We start from the raw sequence: 18353 nt of genomic DNA on the forward strand, positions 1-18353 counted from the left end.
ACTAGAGTGAGACAACAGCAAACGCGGAAGAATATACATATCATGTCATGTTTATATTCGTATTATTCGTATACCTAATAGTGAAACAGTCAGAAATGAAGCATGGCAATTGACTAGATTTTTAAATCTAAGATGACTCTAATTTCTGTGCAGAATGTAATGTACTAAAGAGGCGTCTGCAAAGATTTTCAAACGGAGAAAAATTGTCGCTAAACTGTAATTCAGAACATCTTCTATCATACACAGTCTATTATTTGGTTCTTGTTGATCATTATCAAAGAAAGCAGCAGTGTAAATAACAACAAATAGCAGTCTCTTGCCATTGTTTCGCTACTGAGACAATTACTCTCTCTTTTTTTTTAATTGTAAGCGGCGGTAGCACGCACAAAAGCAAACCATGCCGCGAGCGGCGACAGGTCGTGAACATTCATTATCGGAATGCGACAAACAATGCATGACACAGTACAGTAATGCATTTTCAGCTTAGAGTGATGAAAACACGTATAACAAAGAGAACGGCAATTATCAGATCAAAGAAAAATAAGCAATCAATTCAAACCAGACGAAGCACATGAAAAACGAAGGGTACGCGCATAAATAAGGACGGAGCGCCTGACGCATAGCAATGGCTGCCTGGTAAAGCTTAACTGCTAAGCTTACGGCTCGAACCAAACTACTGCAGCTGTATCGTCATTCATTCAACCTGAATTCTGTCTCATATTACAATGGATCAACTTTGTTTTGATTTGGAGGTGCGGCCTAAAACTTTTCTCTCCCCTTGAATTTTGAGTCTCAAATTTCAGCTGCGGCTTAGATTCGGGAAATTATTTTTCCTTGATTTCGAGTCTCATTTTTCAGGTGCGGCTTAGATTCGAGTGCGGCTTAGATTCGAGTAAATACGGTAAGCATATTCATAAGGATGTAGGGTGCAGTAGTTACTTGGAGATGAAGAAACTTGCACAGGATAGAGTAGCATGGAGAGCTGCATCAAACCAGTCTCTGGACTGAAGACCACAACAACAACAAACAACAACGAACAACAGTATTATATTTTTGAGTGTTAGCAGCTTTTAAATTATGTAGAATTCCATTGTGCAGTCCTTGCTATGACTTTTTTGCCTATACATTCCTTATTAATTCTGGTCCTAAGACAGCAAAATTCATCCACTTCTTAAAGGTTCTTTCATCACAGTATGTTGTTGAGTCACCTGGCATGTCCACCTGGTGTGCGTACTATTACCTCAATATTATTTTTGTTCATGTGTTTAACAGCTTGCCCTTGTGTCACTCTAGTTGTTTTTTGACAGTTGTTGTAGTAGTACCTAGATGTTTGCCACCACAGGTACACAATATCCAGTGCACTCTTGCTTTTTTCCTGAGCAGTTTGTGATTCTGTGCATCTGGAAATTAATAAAAAATACTTTCAACTGGGGCCCACAGCAAGTCCCATTGTTTCGCCATCGACTGACAAGTTGTTGGCAACACTAATATGAGCATATCTGGAACAATTGAACTCTTACATTAAGAATTCAGCACATTTTGTCAGTAAATTAAATAGTGTAGTGGTCCAGCTGGACAATGTTTTAGTGCTGTTTATTGCTCAATCCATTTCTTGTTGCTTTGCAACATTACACCTAGATATTTAACTGATGTGACTGTCAAGCACTAGATTACTAATGCCGTATTTGCCCGTTACAGGATTATTTTTCCTACTCATCTGCATTAACTTATATTTCTCTACATTTAGAGCCAACTGACATTTGTCCCACCAACTAGAAATTTCTTCTAAGTCATCTTCTGTCATCCCACAGTCACTCCATTACAACACCTTCCTCTACACCTCAGCATCATCCGCAAACAGTCAAAGTTTGCTGTCCATCAGGGACTCTTCCGCTGATGCTCCAGTTGCATAGGAAGCACGCATGTGCCGAGATTGTTTTGACTGTGCTGCAGAAGTTTCAGTGAGGAGCCCCTACATGCCCTCTGTACAATTCTGATCTCTCCTCATGTTATTTTCATGTTTTCGGAACCCTGAAGAAAAAAAAAGAAGAGATTTGTGGCTGTTTATTTGCTTTGGACAAAGAGCTGCATGTCCAGCTACAATTATGGTTCCTTACACAGTTGTAAAACCTTTTCCCATGTCTTATCTCTCAGTGCATTAAATCTACACTACTGGCTATTAAAATTGGTACACCAAGAAGAAATGCAGATGATAAACAGGTATTCATTGGAAAAATATATTATACTAGAACTGACATGTCATCACATTTTCACGCAATTTGGGTGCGTAGATCCTGAGAAGCCAGTACCCAGAACGATCACCTCTGGCCATAATAACGGCCTTGATACTCCTGGGCATTGAGTCAAACAGAGCTCGGATGGCGTGTACAGGTACAGCTTGCCAAGCAGCTTCAACACGATACCACAGTTCATCGAGAGTAGCGACTGGCGTATTGTTACGAGCCAGTTGCTCAGTCACCATTGACGAGACGTTTTCAATGTGCTCGCCAGGGCAGCAGTCGAACATTTTCTGTATCCAGAAAGGCCCGTACAGGACCTGCAACATGTGCTCATGCATTATCCTGCTGAAATGTCGGATTTCGCAGGGATCGAATGAAGGGTAGAGCCACAGGTCGTAACACATCTGAAATGTTACATCCACTGTTCAAAGTGCCGTCAATGTGAACAAGAGCTGACCAAAACGTGTAACCAATGGCACCCCATACCATCACGCCGGGTGATACGCCAGTATGACGATGACGAATACACGCTTCCAATGTGGGTTCACCGCGATGTCACCAAACACGGATGCGACCATCGTGATGCTGTAAACAGAACCTGGATTCATATGAAAAAATGACGTTTTGCCATTCGTGCACCCAGGTTCGTCGTCGAGTACACCGTCGCAGGGGCTCCTGTCTGTGATCCAGCGTCAAGGGTAACCGCAGCCACGGTCTCCGAGCTGATAGTCCGTGCTGCTGCAAACGTCGTCGAACTGTTCGTGCAGATGATTGTTGTCTTACAAATGTCCCCATCTGTTGACTCAGGGATCGAGACGTGGCTACACAATCTGTTACAGCCATGCGGATAAGATGCCTGTCATCTCGACTGCTAGTGATAGGAGGCCGTTGGGATCCAGCACAGCGTTCCATATTACCCTTCCGAACCCACCTATTCCATATTCTGCTAACAGTCTTCGGATCTCGACAAACGCGAGCAGCAATGTCGCAATCGTGATAGGCTACAATCCGACCTTTATCAAAGTCGGAAACGTGATGGTACGCATTTCTCCTCCTTACACAAGGCATCACAACAACGTTTCACCAGGCAACGCCGGTCAACTGCTGTTTGTCTATGAGAAATCGGTTGGAAACTTTCCTCGTGTCAGCACGTTGTAGGTGTCACCACCGGCGCCAACCTTGTGTGAATGCTCTGAAAAGCTAATAATTTGCATATCACAGCATCTTCTTCCTGTCGGTTACATTTCGCATCTGTAGCACACCATCTTCGTGGTGTAGCAATTTTAATGGCCGGTAATGTGTTAATAGTTATGGTGATTGTTGTTGTTGTGGTCTTCAGTCCAGAGACTGGTTTGATGCAGCTCTCCATGCTACTCTATCCTGTGCAAGCTTCTTCATCTCCCAGTACTTACTGCAACCTACATCCTTCTGAATCTGCTTAGTGTATTCATCTCTTGGTCTCCCTCTACGATTTTTACCCTCCACGTTGCCCTCCAATACTAAATTGGTGATCCCTTGATGTCTCGGAACATGTCCTACCAATTGATCCCTTCTTCTTGTCAAGTTGTGCCACAAACTCCTCTTCTCCCCAATTCTATTCAATACCTCCTCATTAGTTATGTGATCTACAATCTAATCTTCAGCATTCTTCTGTAGCACCACATTTCGAAAGCTTCTATTCTCTTCTTGTCCAAACTATTTAGCGTCCATGTTTCACTTACATACATGGCTACACTCCATACAAATACTTTCAGAAACGACTTCCTGACACTTAAATCTGTACTGGGTGTTAACAAATTTCTCTACTTCAGAAACGCTTTCCTTGCCAATGCCAGTCTACAATTTATATCGTCTCTACTTCGACCATCATCAGTTATTTTGCTCCCCAAAAAGCAAAACTCCTTTACTAATTTAAGTGTCTCATTTCTTAATCTAATTCCCTCAGCATCACCCGACTTAATTCGACTACACTACTTTTGAAATAATAAACAGTTTACATACTTTTTCCCATGTGTTTCATTTTCATTTTACCTGCCCTTATATAAGCTCTTCTGACTATTGCAGTTACTGCCTATCATTGAGATTTGAGCATATAATTTCCACAAATATAAGAAAATACGCTGGATATAATTTGTACATGTCTTAGCAGAAGACGTGTTGTAATTAATAAAGTCATGTATAATTTATTCTTAATGATTCCTCAGCTAATTTCTCCAGTAGATTTCAGTCCACACCTTTAGAAGTAAAAAAAATGTTGTAGCTATTCATAACATTTAAGCTTTCATGGCCGGCATTCTTCATTAATTAAAACTTCCGGGCTGAATTGCCGTGGTCCACATATAAAACTACTTCTCCTTCCTGACATTTCGTTGCCTACTGCAGGAAACATCTTCAGAGGTGAGTCGGCGACTGGCTGCTAGGCGCTGGTGGTCCAGCTTATATAGAGCGCTTAGATGGCGCCACCACTCGTCACGTGCTTTCGACTTTAAAACTATCTCTGGCTAGCGCCATCTCTCTCGATTACAGGTTACTGATTCTCACTTCGTTGGTACAGAGTGGATTGCCATATCTTGTCTAGTTTTAATCCTTCTTCTTTTCTGTTAAAATTATTTCCGTGCTTGTAGATCTCTATAGCTTCTCTGTATATGCAAGTGTAATAATGTGAGGTCCTAGCTATCACGTTTGTCTCACTAAATTTTATTTCGTGATCACTGTCTTTGAAAACGTGTTCCGCTATAGCTGATTTGTCAATCTGTCCCAATCTACAGTTCCTTTTGTGTTCCATTAGACGGGTAGTAACACTCCTTTTAGTTGCTCCAAAATAAACCGTGCCGCAGCTACACGGAATTTTATACACACCTGGGTTAGCTAAGGGGTGTCGTGTATCTTTCACCGATCTTAAAGTTTCACTAATATTCTTGGTAGGTCGAAAGATTGTCGCCACTTGAAACTTGGCCAAAACTTTACCAATACAGTCCGTGATGTTATGAATAAATGGAAGAAAAACTTTTCCAGCCAACGGTTGTTGTTGTCGTGTATTTTTGGACACTTTTCTTCTAGGGTGGAGTGCACGATATATTTCCTTGTCAGTGTACCCATTTCTCTTGAAAGCTCTTCGCAAATGACTTAATCCATCTTGCAAGTAAATTGGCTCACAGATGTTATTAGCCCTGTCCACTAAAGTTGTTATGACTCCTCTCTTCTGCCTAGGATGATGATTTGAATCCTTATGTAGGTAATGATCGGTGTGTGTGTGTCTTTCCTATATACCTTGTGCCCTAAAGTCCCATCTGCCTGTTTAATAACCAATACATCCAAAAAATTTAGTTGTCCATTACCCTCTTTCTGCATGGTGTATTGTTTTAAAGTCGAAAGCACGTGACAAGTGGTGGCGCCATCTAAGCGCTCTATATAAGTGGGACCACCAGTGCCTAGCAGCCAGTCACCGACTCACCTCAGATGTTGCCTGCCTTAGGCAACGAAACGTCAGGAAGGAGAAGAAGTTTTATGTATGGACCACAACAATTCAGCCCAGAAGTTTTAATTAACGATATTGTAGCTATGATTAGAATTTTTAAAAAGTTTCCTAATTCCCCAATATTGTAATATCAGAAATATAAACAACCCAAGATACCCATCACTTAAATTAGGGGAGAGGGGCAACACATGAGCAGAAGTAGTAGCCATGGGCCATAATGCTATAATAGGCAATATTTTTCAAAAAGTGTGGCTGATGGACACAGATAGAGTGCAAATTCATGAATAATTAATTTGAGTTATATTTTGTTATGTACAATAAAACATTGTTTCTCATTGTAACCTATGTGCTTCTGTACATAGAGTCGGTGCCTTCGGTGGCACGGACTCGGACCTCAGAATATCCCGGCATACCTGATGGCCGGCAGAAGACGTCCAGAGCGGGAGTGGTGGGTGTTGTCAGTGGCTCATTCGAGACGGGCGCAGCCACCGAGGCCTTGCAGCTGGGCACGTCTGCCGAGTCACCGCGTGAGCTGGCCCGGCCGCACCGCGCCGCACTGCCGGCGGATAGGGACGCACTGACGGCACACGGCACAGAGGACTACCCGGCCAGGTGAGGCAAAGTCCTGTGACGTTGTTTTGGGTCCTACATGCTGCTGCTCTGTCTGAAGGTGGGGGACGGTTACAGGAGGTCTGGACGAATTGAACAGTCGGACGAGCACAATGTTAGGACAGTTTGAAAAGTCTGGTAAAATAGCAAGGAAAAAAATGTTTGTCTCATAAACAACTCAGCGTGCTCCTCCTTTGAGGGGTATACATTTGGTCCAGTGATCCTCATCCCATTGGAAAAATAGATTCTGTGAAATTGTGCAAAATGCTCATTGACTGCAACTGTCACTTTCTCTTTGGACGAAAATTTCGTCCCAGCAAGCAGGAGTTTAAAGTTAGGGACCTGGAAGAAGTCACTCGGTGCTAAGTCTGGTGAATAGGCTGGATGAGGAACCAGTTCCAAGCTGAATTCGTGCACTTCCACCGTTGTTATGACTGATGTGTGGGATGGTGCATTATACTGGTGAAAAAGCACTTTTCTACTTGCCGTCTGTGGCCTCTTTCCAGCTAACACGAGTTTGACAGTCCGGCAATGAAGTATAATAGGGCCCAGTTATGGTTCTGCCTTCATCCAGATAATCTGAGGATTATTGCTTGGGAATCCCAAAAAAAGCATTGGCCACCACCTTACCAGCTGACAAAACGGTCTTTGCCTTATTCGGTGTCCTCTCGCTAGCCTTTGTCCATGTTCTGGCTGCCACTTTGACTCTGGTGTGTAATGAGGGATCCAGGTTTCATCAACAGTCAAAAATTGGTGCAAAAGTTTTTGTAGGTTGCGATTAAGCATTGCCAGACAGTGTGTCGAAATGTTGTCCTCCTCACGCTTTCGGTCAACTGTGAGAAATTGTGGCACTCGTCTCGCACACAGCTTCTTCACAGCCAGTTCTCCGTGCTGGATCTCGTGCACTCGCTCAGTAGCGATGTATACAGTCTCAAAAACCTCACAAATTTTTATTTCGCGGTCTTGCATTATTGTGTCATGGATTTTGTCAATGGTTTCCTTTCTTGTGACCTACGTGGACAGCCGGAGAGCGCTTCATCTTCCGTGCTTGTCAGATGGTGATTAAATTCTATAATCCGAAGGCAAATGGTCTTCAGTGATGGTGCACGTGTTTGTGAGTTTCATCCAGTTCTGTTTTCATCTGTGCAGCAGTCCAACCCTCCAAATGAAAATGTTAAATAACAGCACAAAACTTGTATTTCTCCATTTGCAATCACAGTTGACACTCTGACCAATTTAGATGGCTGTCAACAATCAACTGTGTACTGTACATTACTAAAATTCTTTAGCCAGTCCTTGGAATATTTAAGCCTACCAACCACGAAGGTGCGACAAAAATATTCCATTCTTTCATGGAAATTTACAACACTTGTCAAACCACCCTCATTGTATGCGCTGAGAGTAATGAAGGTAAAGCAAAGGTATTGGTGGGTAGCAGAAATGAGATCAGCGACAAACTTAATATCAAAATTAGCGACCACAGAGTAGATTGACGTGGTAAGGAGGAAACAAGAAGCTATCTCGCAAAGGCGAAGAGGGCATTCCTCACTAATAGAGGTCTTCTAGTATCAAACGTTGCTCTTAATGTATGTATGTATGTCTAGGGCACAGTGCTGTGTGGAAGTGAATTTTTGACTGTAGGAAAAATGGGGACAGAAGCGAATCGAAGTGTTTATGTATGTTGTTGCTGGATTCTGATGAAAGTTACCGTATTTACTTGAATCTAAGCCGCACTTTTCTTCCAGTTTTTGTAATCCAAAATACCGCCTGCGGCTTACAATCGAGTGCAAAGTAAGCGGAAGTTCTAAAAAATGTTGGTATGTTCCACCACAACTAACTTCTGCTGTCGAATATATGTAGCGCTACACAGGCATGCTTTGCAGGCACAAAGATAAATACTGGCGACAAAACCTCTGTGTCAGTAAATAAATTTAAAAAAAAAGGTGGAAGACGAGCTTTTTTTTCTCCGCCCTGAGTTTCGACCCCTGCATTGCATTGTAAGTAACCATCGCAGTAACAACAAATAGCAGTATCTCGCCATTGTATCACTAATGAGACAATTCTCCTCTTTTTTTATCGTAAGCGGCAGTAGCGCACACAAAAGTGAGCCATGCCGCGAGCTGCGACAGGTCATAAACACTCATTATTAGAATGCGACAAACAATGCATGGCGCAGTATAATAATGCATTTTCAGCTTAGAGTGACGTAAACACCTATAACAAAGAGAATGGCACTTATCAGATCAAAGCAAAATAAGCAATTGATTCAAACCAGACGAAGCACATGAAAAAGGAAGGGTACACGTATAAATACGGACGGAGCACCTGACGCATAATAATGGCTACCTGGTAAAGCTTAACTGCTAAGCTTACGACTCGAACCAAACTACTGTAGTTGTATCTTCATCCATTTGGCCTAAATTGTCTCTCCTGTTACAATGGACTAACTTTGTTTCGATTTGGAGATGCGGTCTAAAACTTCTCTCTCCCCTCGAATTTAGAGTCTCCATTTTTCAGGTGCGGCTTAGATTCGAGTGCAGCTTAGATTTGAGTAAATACGGTACCGGTAAGTGAATTGATAAGATTAGAAGTGGGGAGGTACTCTCAGGGAAGAAAGGAGGATGGAAAACATAAACTAACAGAGGGGCAGAGTCGTAGGACGTGTGGTAAGTAGGGACCTGAAAAATTCACATTTGTGACGAATCCGAATATAGATGGAATTCTGCAACAAAACGTGAAAACACAAAATTACCAAATGAGTACTATTTCATAGCGAATTGTATCCAAATGTAATATTTTGTGGGGTATAGTCTGAAATAGTTTTATTTTCTGCACGAATATCCACTGAAGTGCCAAAGAAACAAGTATCTGGCACAGTTGTTAGATCGGTTACTGTTGCTACAAGAGCAGGTTATCAAGATTTAAGTGAGTTTGAATGTGGCATTATAGCTGGCGTGCAAACGGAGGGACAGAGCGTCTCCGAGGTAGCGACGAAGTGGGGATCTTCCTGTACGACAATGTCACGAGTGAACCGTGAATATCAGGAGTCTGGTAAAACGTCAAATCACCGACATCGCTGTGGCTGGAAAAGACCCTGCAAGAAACTGCACCGATGACGACTGAAGAGAATCGATCAGTGTGACAGAAGTGCAACGCTTCCTCAAATTGCTCCAGATTTCAGTGCTGGCTCATCAAAAAGTGTCAGCATGCGAACCATTCAACGAAACATCATCGATATGGGCTTTCGGAGCTGAAGGCCCACTCGTGTACCCTTGATGACTGCATGAGACAAAGCTTCAGATCTCGCCTGGGCCCGTCAACACTGACGTTGGACTGTTGCTGACTGGAGACCACCTGTTGCTCGGTCGGACGAGTCTCGTTTCAAATTGTATCGAGCGGATGGACGCGTACTGGTATGGAGACAACTTCATGAATCCACGGACCCTGCCTGTCAGCAGGGGACTGCCCAAGCTGGTCTCGGTCTACTGCCTGTCGAATATCTGGAACAGTTCTGAAGCGAATGCCACGAAGTGGTTCCTCCATCTTCAGAATCAAATCAAAGGACTTAAGTGCGGGAAGTATGGTGGATGGTACAGTACTTCCCAGTCCCATCGACCGAACAGAGTAGCCACAGCTTGCGCTGTATGCGCCCGCACATTGTCGTGCAAAGTGGCGGGTCGGTTGCGCAGAAAGCGTCACCGTTTCTTTCACAAAGCTGGTCGTCTTATAATCAGGTCATCTTATACTCGGGTATATATGACATTGTGATTTTTCTGGGGTGTCAAATGTGTATTTGTGGCTCCAGCAAACATCTATCTGGTTTGCAGGCTACATACTTATTGCTAGATGGTTGTAGCAGTATCACTGGAAAAGTTTGTCGCTTTTTAAATCTTTATCACCTCTTGTTCTGTAGGCATTAGCTGATGCCCAAGTTCTCTGTGTTTCGTGCGCTCTATGTGCTGATTTTGTGTTAAAAATGTGCTGTGAAGAAGAGAAAAGACTTGAGCAAATGATTTACAAAGCCCTTGACGAACCTGCAGGTGATGAGAATGAAATACTTTAGGATTCAGATTACATACTTATCGTATTATTTTTAGAGGTGGTGTTACGAAGGAAATCAGTCAGAGTGCGTGATTCATGTGAATGTAGTGTTGGACTGCGTATCCCTCTTGGTTTCAATTTGTATTGTACTCCACTATGAATGCTAAATTTTCTTTGTTCTTGTGTTTTGTGTGTTTGTTTAGGTTTAAATTGGCTGTAAAAGAAATCTAGGAGATAGATCACTTGTTTGCTTACTTTGGATATGCATTTGCATACTTGAACTACTTTTCATTTTTTACAATAATTACTGTTAAATTGCAGTCATATCTGTGGAATCAAATTTAACGCTAGCAATGCCAATATATGTATATTTAAATTAGAAAGGCCAGTAGAGTTTGAAATGTTTTGTAATTCTTATGTGGCTTTATGCTTAATTACAGACTTGTCATTTTATCAGTTGATTTGTTTTCACCACGTAACGCCCGCTGTTTACATCCTCCTTCGTTGCTGAGCGATGTATCACTTTTCGTTCTGACGCCGCAACTCTTCCTTTCCTATATCTTTACTACTTTTTATCTATATGAATGGTGAACTATTGGTTTTGCCGTTTAACAACTTTTTAATAACTGTGGAAGTATTACAGGCATCGGGTCCCACCTAATGTGTCACCCGCCTATACGTTTTACACGAACCTTTCGAGACTCGATCGATCTGTTTACAAAGAGAAAGCAGAACATCTCTTCCTTTGACGTCGTCCGACGACGACCTGGGAAGCTCGACACCCTCGCATCCCAGGCTCTTCCACGGCTCGCAGTAGTTTGCAGCATTCGTTTTATTCCTCACCCACTTGCCACTACGACGAACTTTTGTGATGATCGTTGGGCAACGTCTTCCACGTTATCTGCAACATAAATAAACTTTTTTCCCACAATATTTCTGAAAACACAAAAACAAACTTAAAGAACATAATAATAATAACTGTTCTTACAATTATTCGTGTAAGTCTTGATCGATTTAATGAGGGGTGGGACAGGCCTAAGCCTTGTGACACCACAGTATTTATAAAAGAGAGTTATAACTTCCAAAAAAACCCGCGTATTTCGGCCAGTCCAAAGGTAATGGCAGCCACATGCAACACTAGCACCGAGTGTGTTTATGAAACACGGGGAGAACTTTGTGTTAAATCTGCTTCACATTGCTCTCCACAGTTTGGATGTAGCGCATTGAATGTACCACCAAACAGCCTCCATAAAACTACAGTGAAACCCTGCTTTTACACTTTTCAAGGGGCTTAAAAAAAAAGTGCAAAATGCGGGAAAATGTAAAATGTGGGAAATAACATTATAATCTGTAAAAGCTACATATAGTATACCCCCCTTGCACTTTATGTATGACATATGTACATAACAGGCACCAAAAGACTTGTCGGGGAGTTGTTTACTATCTACTGAAGGTTTATTATCTAATAAAAACCGCTGATGTAACTGGAACTGATAACTGTTTGGGAAGTAGGAATGTTTGACACAATTTTATATGTCGTATCAATGTCTTTAAAAGCCTGCAGCTGTCATTCATTGTTTGGATAATAATGAAATACTGCACTAGTTATGTATTTTTTCATGCTTAGCATGACGTGTTTCAAGAAATTTTTTTCTTTGTCAAGTGCAAATATGTACATAAGTATTTTGTGTGGTGTTTGAACATGTGCTATTTTGCATCTCTTCACTGTAGTCACTTTTTGAGGTTCTCAGGTACTGTGCCTCGTAAGTTATGTAGAAAACCACAACACATGCAAACTATTGCTCACATTTTTTGTTTGTGTAACATCACAAAAAATACTTACATAAATACTGCACCTGCCAATGAGAATAAATTGTCGAAACATGTTTTGCTCAGTACAAATAAAATACGTAACCAGCGCTGTGTTTAAACTAAAAACATTTGAGCATCGCAAAGTGAATGACAGTGTCAACTAGCACTCCAAGTGACCATACGCCGAAACACGCTAAATATGGTTCAACAAAGGTGTCACGATTATCACAACAATCGTGAAACTGCGTTTGCAGTGTCGAGACAGTTTGGAAGTGGTTGTGACTGGTCACGATATCTTCATTCGAACTAATCTAGTTACTCCCATCGAACGAACCTAGTTACTCCCATCGGCCATCACGCCAAGTAGAGCTTGGCAGCAACGGGAGATACGGCACGAATTGTTCCAACTTTTACACATTTACCGGTTCAGATCCGCTGTGTAGAGTGCCATTGTGTCAAGAAACCTGACCAAGTAATACTTGTAAACACTACTAAATGGCCAACGTCATACCAGTCTCATGTTCTCTCCACAAACATTTTTTCGTAATGCTTAAATTGCGGGAAAATTATAAATAAGGTGACACAAAATCAGGTGCAAATTAACATTGTGGGCATACGAAATTTGACGGGAGTGATAAAAAATGTCATAAATGGAGGGAAAACGTTAACTCCGAGAATGTAAAAGCGGGGTTATACTGTAGTTGCTAGAAGTTGAAGTTCTGTAACAGCTTTTTGATGATACGTACAGACAACTGTGTAAATTTTTTTGTCTGCTTCACTGCTCTGTTGCTTTTTATCTTTCTCAGGTCTGATGCCCTTTCTGCTGTTTCTCAAACACTTTCTTGCAGTGGGTCCAGTGTAATACGGGGCAGAATTTTGTCGCAGCACCACACAACAAGGTGATTCTGTCCTTGTTGTAGCGTGGCGACGACCAGTTCGGACACGCCTATGGAACAGATGGACTACAGTGACGAGGCAGAAGGGCTGAAGACGCACATCTCGACGGCTTTCAGTGGGCTGCTGGACCGAGCCCTCAGCAGTCACCTCGAGAGGGGACTCAGCCCAGGGTAGGTGAGGCAGTGGTTCACTCCTTATTTTGCGTACTTCTCTGGTGTCTACGCAATCGGCACTCAAGTTTGAGCCCGGTACATTTGCGTTTACAGTAGATGTTGAAATATGCTCACTATTTTTGTGTACTTGAATTTAGCATATTTTATGACAGTACTCACTTTTCCGTGAAATGTTTATAAGATGATATTGGACTTTTTGGGGTTGGCTTCAGTCGTCTAGTGAAAGTATGATTCCACAATGCTGTTTCGTTGGCTGCAGAAATGACATGGTTCGATGCGTTTGCCTCTTTTTTGCTGCTTCAAATACCATTTCTTCGAATGTGGTTCCTTCTTGATGTTTATATAAAAAAAAGTAGTAACATAATTCACTTTTCCTGTTCACTTGCAAATTATTATAACAGCGACCTGTACATTGCTCCACCGTTACACACACCAAGAGTTCACTGCCAACTGGCTACGGTCAAAGACGACTCCAGCGTCAAAGACATTTCACACAACACACAAACTTCCACTTGTAACCAGTCTCTTTGATATTCTTTGTCACATCTACTAATATTAATCAATATGCTGTCACTCTCAAGTATATAAGCAAATTAGCACAAAATAAGGCAAATTACAATTCACAAAAATATAAGAAAACATTTACAACCTCCCTCATTAGATTTGGTACAGACAAATCCAGTGGAAAATAACACATCTCCCAGATCCATTAGAATGTGCAGCGTATATTTTCCCACTGTTTACGACATTTTTCATCCCCCCTCCCTCAAATTTCTTATGTCCACAACATTAGTTTGCACCCGATTTTGCGTTAACATATGTATAACATACCTGCAATTTATGCTTTATAGGACAATGTTCGTGGATAAAAAACAGATGTAATTGACACAAAATTACACTGCCATGGTGCCAGCCTTCAGGTTCTGTTTACAGACATTACACAATTAAGTTTCTCAATACTGAGCGATCTGCTCGACAGATCCGATTTGGTAAAAGTCGAGACAGTTTGTGCTTTATATCCTACCCCTGCCTTCTCAGTGTTGTGACCGATGGGGACAACAAGGTTCCTTCAAATTAAGGTATCGTGACCAGTTCACAACAGTTTTAAAACTGTCTCTACTGCACCTGCACAGATTCGTGAGCGTCAGGATACCTCGAACACACATTTCAAGTGTTTTGTTGTAGTAGCAGTAGTAGTAGTAGTAGTAATAGTATTTATTGATCCCTTTGTCTACAAAGCAGCTTATGCATAAGGCATCGGACAAGTCAAGTTACAAATATACAGCTCGGAGTCATTTCTAGGCATACTTATTTAAGGTTACAATAATACACTATTCATAAGTATTTATATGACACACTTCATAAATTTAAATGTTCTTCAATGGAGTAAAAGAAGTGATGCTGTAAATATGACTTTAGTGATTTTCCAAAGGTATTGACCTCAATAATAGCTTTTATGATTGCATGAGGATGCAGATGTAGATATCGCGATGTAGACGTAGCACTGGTTAGCATATCACTGTGGTTGACACCTTTCCTCACTTTGAGTTGCTCAAATGTTTCTGGTTTAAACAATGAAACACTGCACCACAGATTCCCCCCCCCCCCCCCCCCCCCCCCCCCCACCCTCCCATGCTCGGCCAGACTTGTTCGAGACTTTATTCATGTTGTGAAGTGCAATTATTTATGTAATAATTTTTTGTGATGTTTCACAATCAAACAATTTGAGTGATGTGTAGCACGTGTGTAGTTTTCTGCATAATTTGGAGGCATAGTACCTTAAAACTTCAAACAGGTGACTACGGTGGAAGAGACGCAGAAAAACACGTGTCCAAATGTCCCACAAAATACTTGTACAAACAATTGTGCTTGACAACGAGAGTAATTTCTCAAACCGTGTTGTGCTAAGCATGAAAAATGGTTAACTGATGTGTTATTTAAATAATGTCTGACACAGTTGCAGGCTTTCCAAAAACATTCATTATGATGGATAAAACCACCTTTCCAATCAGTTACCAGTCCCAGTTACCTAGTATGCAATTCAGATACTCTTTATTGGAAATAAACAAGTTCCTGACGAATATTTTGATGCCTCGTATAACACACAAACTACGAAAATGAAACGGGGATCCCACATGTATCTTTTATTGCTTAAAAAGTTTCCCTTATTTTACATTTTTCCACATTTTGCGATGGTACCTAATGGTTTCTGCTTAGTAGTTGCTTTTCCCAAACAGCACACCCCTTATGAGCAAACCATTTGCCCCAGGGAAGTGTGATAGGACTGCTATTGTGCTCTGTATACATAAATGATTTGGCGGACAGGGAAGACAGCAATCTGTGATTGTTTGCTGATGATTCCGTGGTGTATGGTAAGGTGGTGAAGTTGAGTGACTGTAGGAATACACAAGTTTTCAAGAAGGGGCGTCGAACAGATGTGCAGAACTATAGACCTACATCTCTAACGTCGATCAGTTGTAGAACTTTGGAACACGTATTATGTTCGAGTATAATGAGTTTTTTGGAGACTAGAAATCTAGTCTGTAGGAATCAGCACGGGTTTAGAAAAAGACGGTCGTGTGAAACCCAGCTCGCGCTATTGCTCCACGAGACTCGGAGGGCCATAGACGGGGGTTCACAGGTAGATGCCGTGTTTCTCGACTTCCACAAGGCGTTCGATACAGTTCCCCACAGTTGTTTGATGAACAAAGTAAGAGCATATGGACTATCAAACCAATTGTGTGATTGGATTGAAGAGTTCCTAGAAAACAGAACGCAGCATGTCATTCCCAATGAAGAGAAGTCTTCCGAAGTAAGAGTGATTTCAGGTGTGCCGCAGGGGAGTGTCATAGGACCGTTGCTATTCACAATATACATAAATGACCTTGTGGATGGCATCGGAAGTTCACTGAGGCTTTTTGCGCATGATGCTGTGGTATATCGAGAGGTTGTAACAATGGAAAATTGTACTGAAATGCAGGAGGATCTGCAGCGAATTGACGCATGGTACAGGGTGTGGGAATTGAATCTCAATGTAGACAAGTGTAATGTGCTGCGAATACATAGAAAGAAAGATCCCTTATCATTTAGCTACAATATAACAGGTCAGTGACTGGAAGGAGTTAATTCCATAATTTATCTGGGAGCAGTCACTGGGAGTGATTTGAAATGGAATGACCATATAAAATTAATCATCGGTAAAGCAGATGCCAGACTGAGATTCAATAGAAGAAGCCTAAGGAAATGCAATCCGAAAACAAAGGAAGTAGGTTACAGTACGCTTGTTCGCCCACTGCTCGAATACTGCTCACCGGTGTAGGATCCGTACCAGATAGGGTCGGTAGAAGAGATAGAGAAGATCCAACGGATAGCAGCGTGCTTCTTTACGGGATCATTTAGTAATCACGAAAGCATTATGGAGATGGTAGATACACTTCCACTGGAAGACTCTGCAAAAGAGATGCTCAGTAGCTCGGTACGAGCTTTTGTTGTAGGTTCAAGAACATACCTTCATCGAGGAGTCAAGCAGTATATTGCTCCATTCTACGTATATCTCACAAAGAGACCATGAGGATAAAATCAGAGAGGTTAGAGTTCAAACAGAGGCATACCGACAATCTTTCTTTCCACGAACAATACGAGACTGGAATAGAATGGAGAACCGAAAGAGGTACTCAGGGTACCCTCCGCCACACACCGTCAGGTGGCTTGCGGAGTATGGATGTAGATGTAGATGACTTATACAGAATTTCCAGTAGGTGTGATGAATGGCAGCTAGCCCTAAATGTGGAAAAATGTAAGTTAATGCAAATGGGTAGGAAGAACAAACCTGCGATGTTCTGATACAGTGTTACTGGTGTCCAGCTTGACAGGGTCGAGTCGTCTCAATATCTGGGCATAACATTGCAAAGTGGTATGAGGTGGAACGAGCATGTGAAAACTGTGATAGGGGAGGTGAGTGGTTGACTTCGGTTTATTAAGAGAATTTTAGCAAAAAGTGGTTCACCTGCAAAGGAGCCAACAGACAGGACATTGGTGCGACCTGTTCCTGAATACTGATCGAGTGTTTGGTATCTGTATGAGGTCGGATTGAAGGAAGACGTCAAAGCAACTCAGAGGAGGGGTGCTAGATTTGTTACTGGTAGGTTCAAACGAAACATAAGTGTTACAAAGATGCTTTGGGAACTCAAATGGGGAATCCCTGGAGGGAAGGTGACATTCTCTTCGGGGAAACACTATTGAGAAAATTTAGAGAAGCGACATTTGAAGCCGACCTCTGAACAATTCTACTGCTGCCTACATACATTGCGCGTAAGGTCCACGAAGATGAGATACGAGAAATTAGGGCTCATATGGAGGCGTACAGACAGTCTTTTTTGCCCCCGTCTATTTGCGAATGGAACAGGAGAGGAAATGAAAGGGTGCCCTCCGGCATGCACCTTACAGTGGCTTGTGGAGTATCTGTGTGGATGTAGTTGTAGATGTAGACTTTGCCTAATATTGCTTGTACCTTTGGTACTGGGGCTATGCATGGCTCTGTTTAAAAAGAATATCTCAATAATCTTGTAGGGTTGAGCTGCGCATGTATGTTTTCACGCCCCACAGGTAATTTTCTGCAAATAATAACCTGTAGCTGTGATCCTGCAGTGAAATAGTCTGTGCATTGTGAGTTAATGAAATGCACAGAAATACAAAGCAAAAGTTATACAGATAATTTAATAACAAGGGTTCTATTCGAACATCTGTAACTGATGTAAACAGCAGTGGATCGTGTTGAATAATGTTTATTCGAGAGAGGACATAGCAAATAAACGGGCAGTGATCCTATGCTATTCAATTAAAATACAGGCAGAAAATACCGTTATGACATGCAGTAAAGTCACGTTGAGAATGTTAGCAAAATCCCCAAACCAAATTGTAATTAAAGATATGCAAAAACTAAGTCCATTTCATAATCAAGTGCAGGAAATACGAGGGGGGACCCAAAAGAAACCGGACTTCGAGGTCGCTGCCACTCGTAGACGTAGTGCAGGGTTCTCACGCTAGATGTCTACATCTACATCCACATTCTACATTGATACTCCGCAAGCCACCCAACAGTGT

At 41.9% G+C, this 18353-nt stretch overlaps 1 protein-coding gene across 1 annotated transcript in view; it reads left to right on the forward strand.

The window, feature by feature from the left end:
• Positions 1-18353, forward strand: part of LOC124720216 — a 199118-nt gene that overhangs the window by 85484 nt on the left and 95281 nt on the right. Inside the window, exons 5-7 of the mRNA XM_047245537.1 lie at positions 4445-4456; positions 6081-6330; positions 13101-13247. Of these exons, the coding sequence (XP_047101493.1) occupies positions 4445-4456; positions 6081-6330; positions 13101-13247 (409 nt within the window). The remainder of the gene's footprint in view (positions 1-4444; positions 4457-6080; positions 6331-13100; positions 13248-18353) is intronic.

This window comes from Schistocerca piceifrons, chromosome 11, assembly GCF_021461385.2.
Source record: "Schistocerca piceifrons isolate TAMUIC-IGC-003096 chromosome 11, iqSchPice1.1, whole genome shotgun sequence".
Taxonomy (NCBI): domain Eukaryota; kingdom Metazoa; phylum Arthropoda; class Insecta; order Orthoptera; family Acrididae; genus Schistocerca; species Schistocerca piceifrons.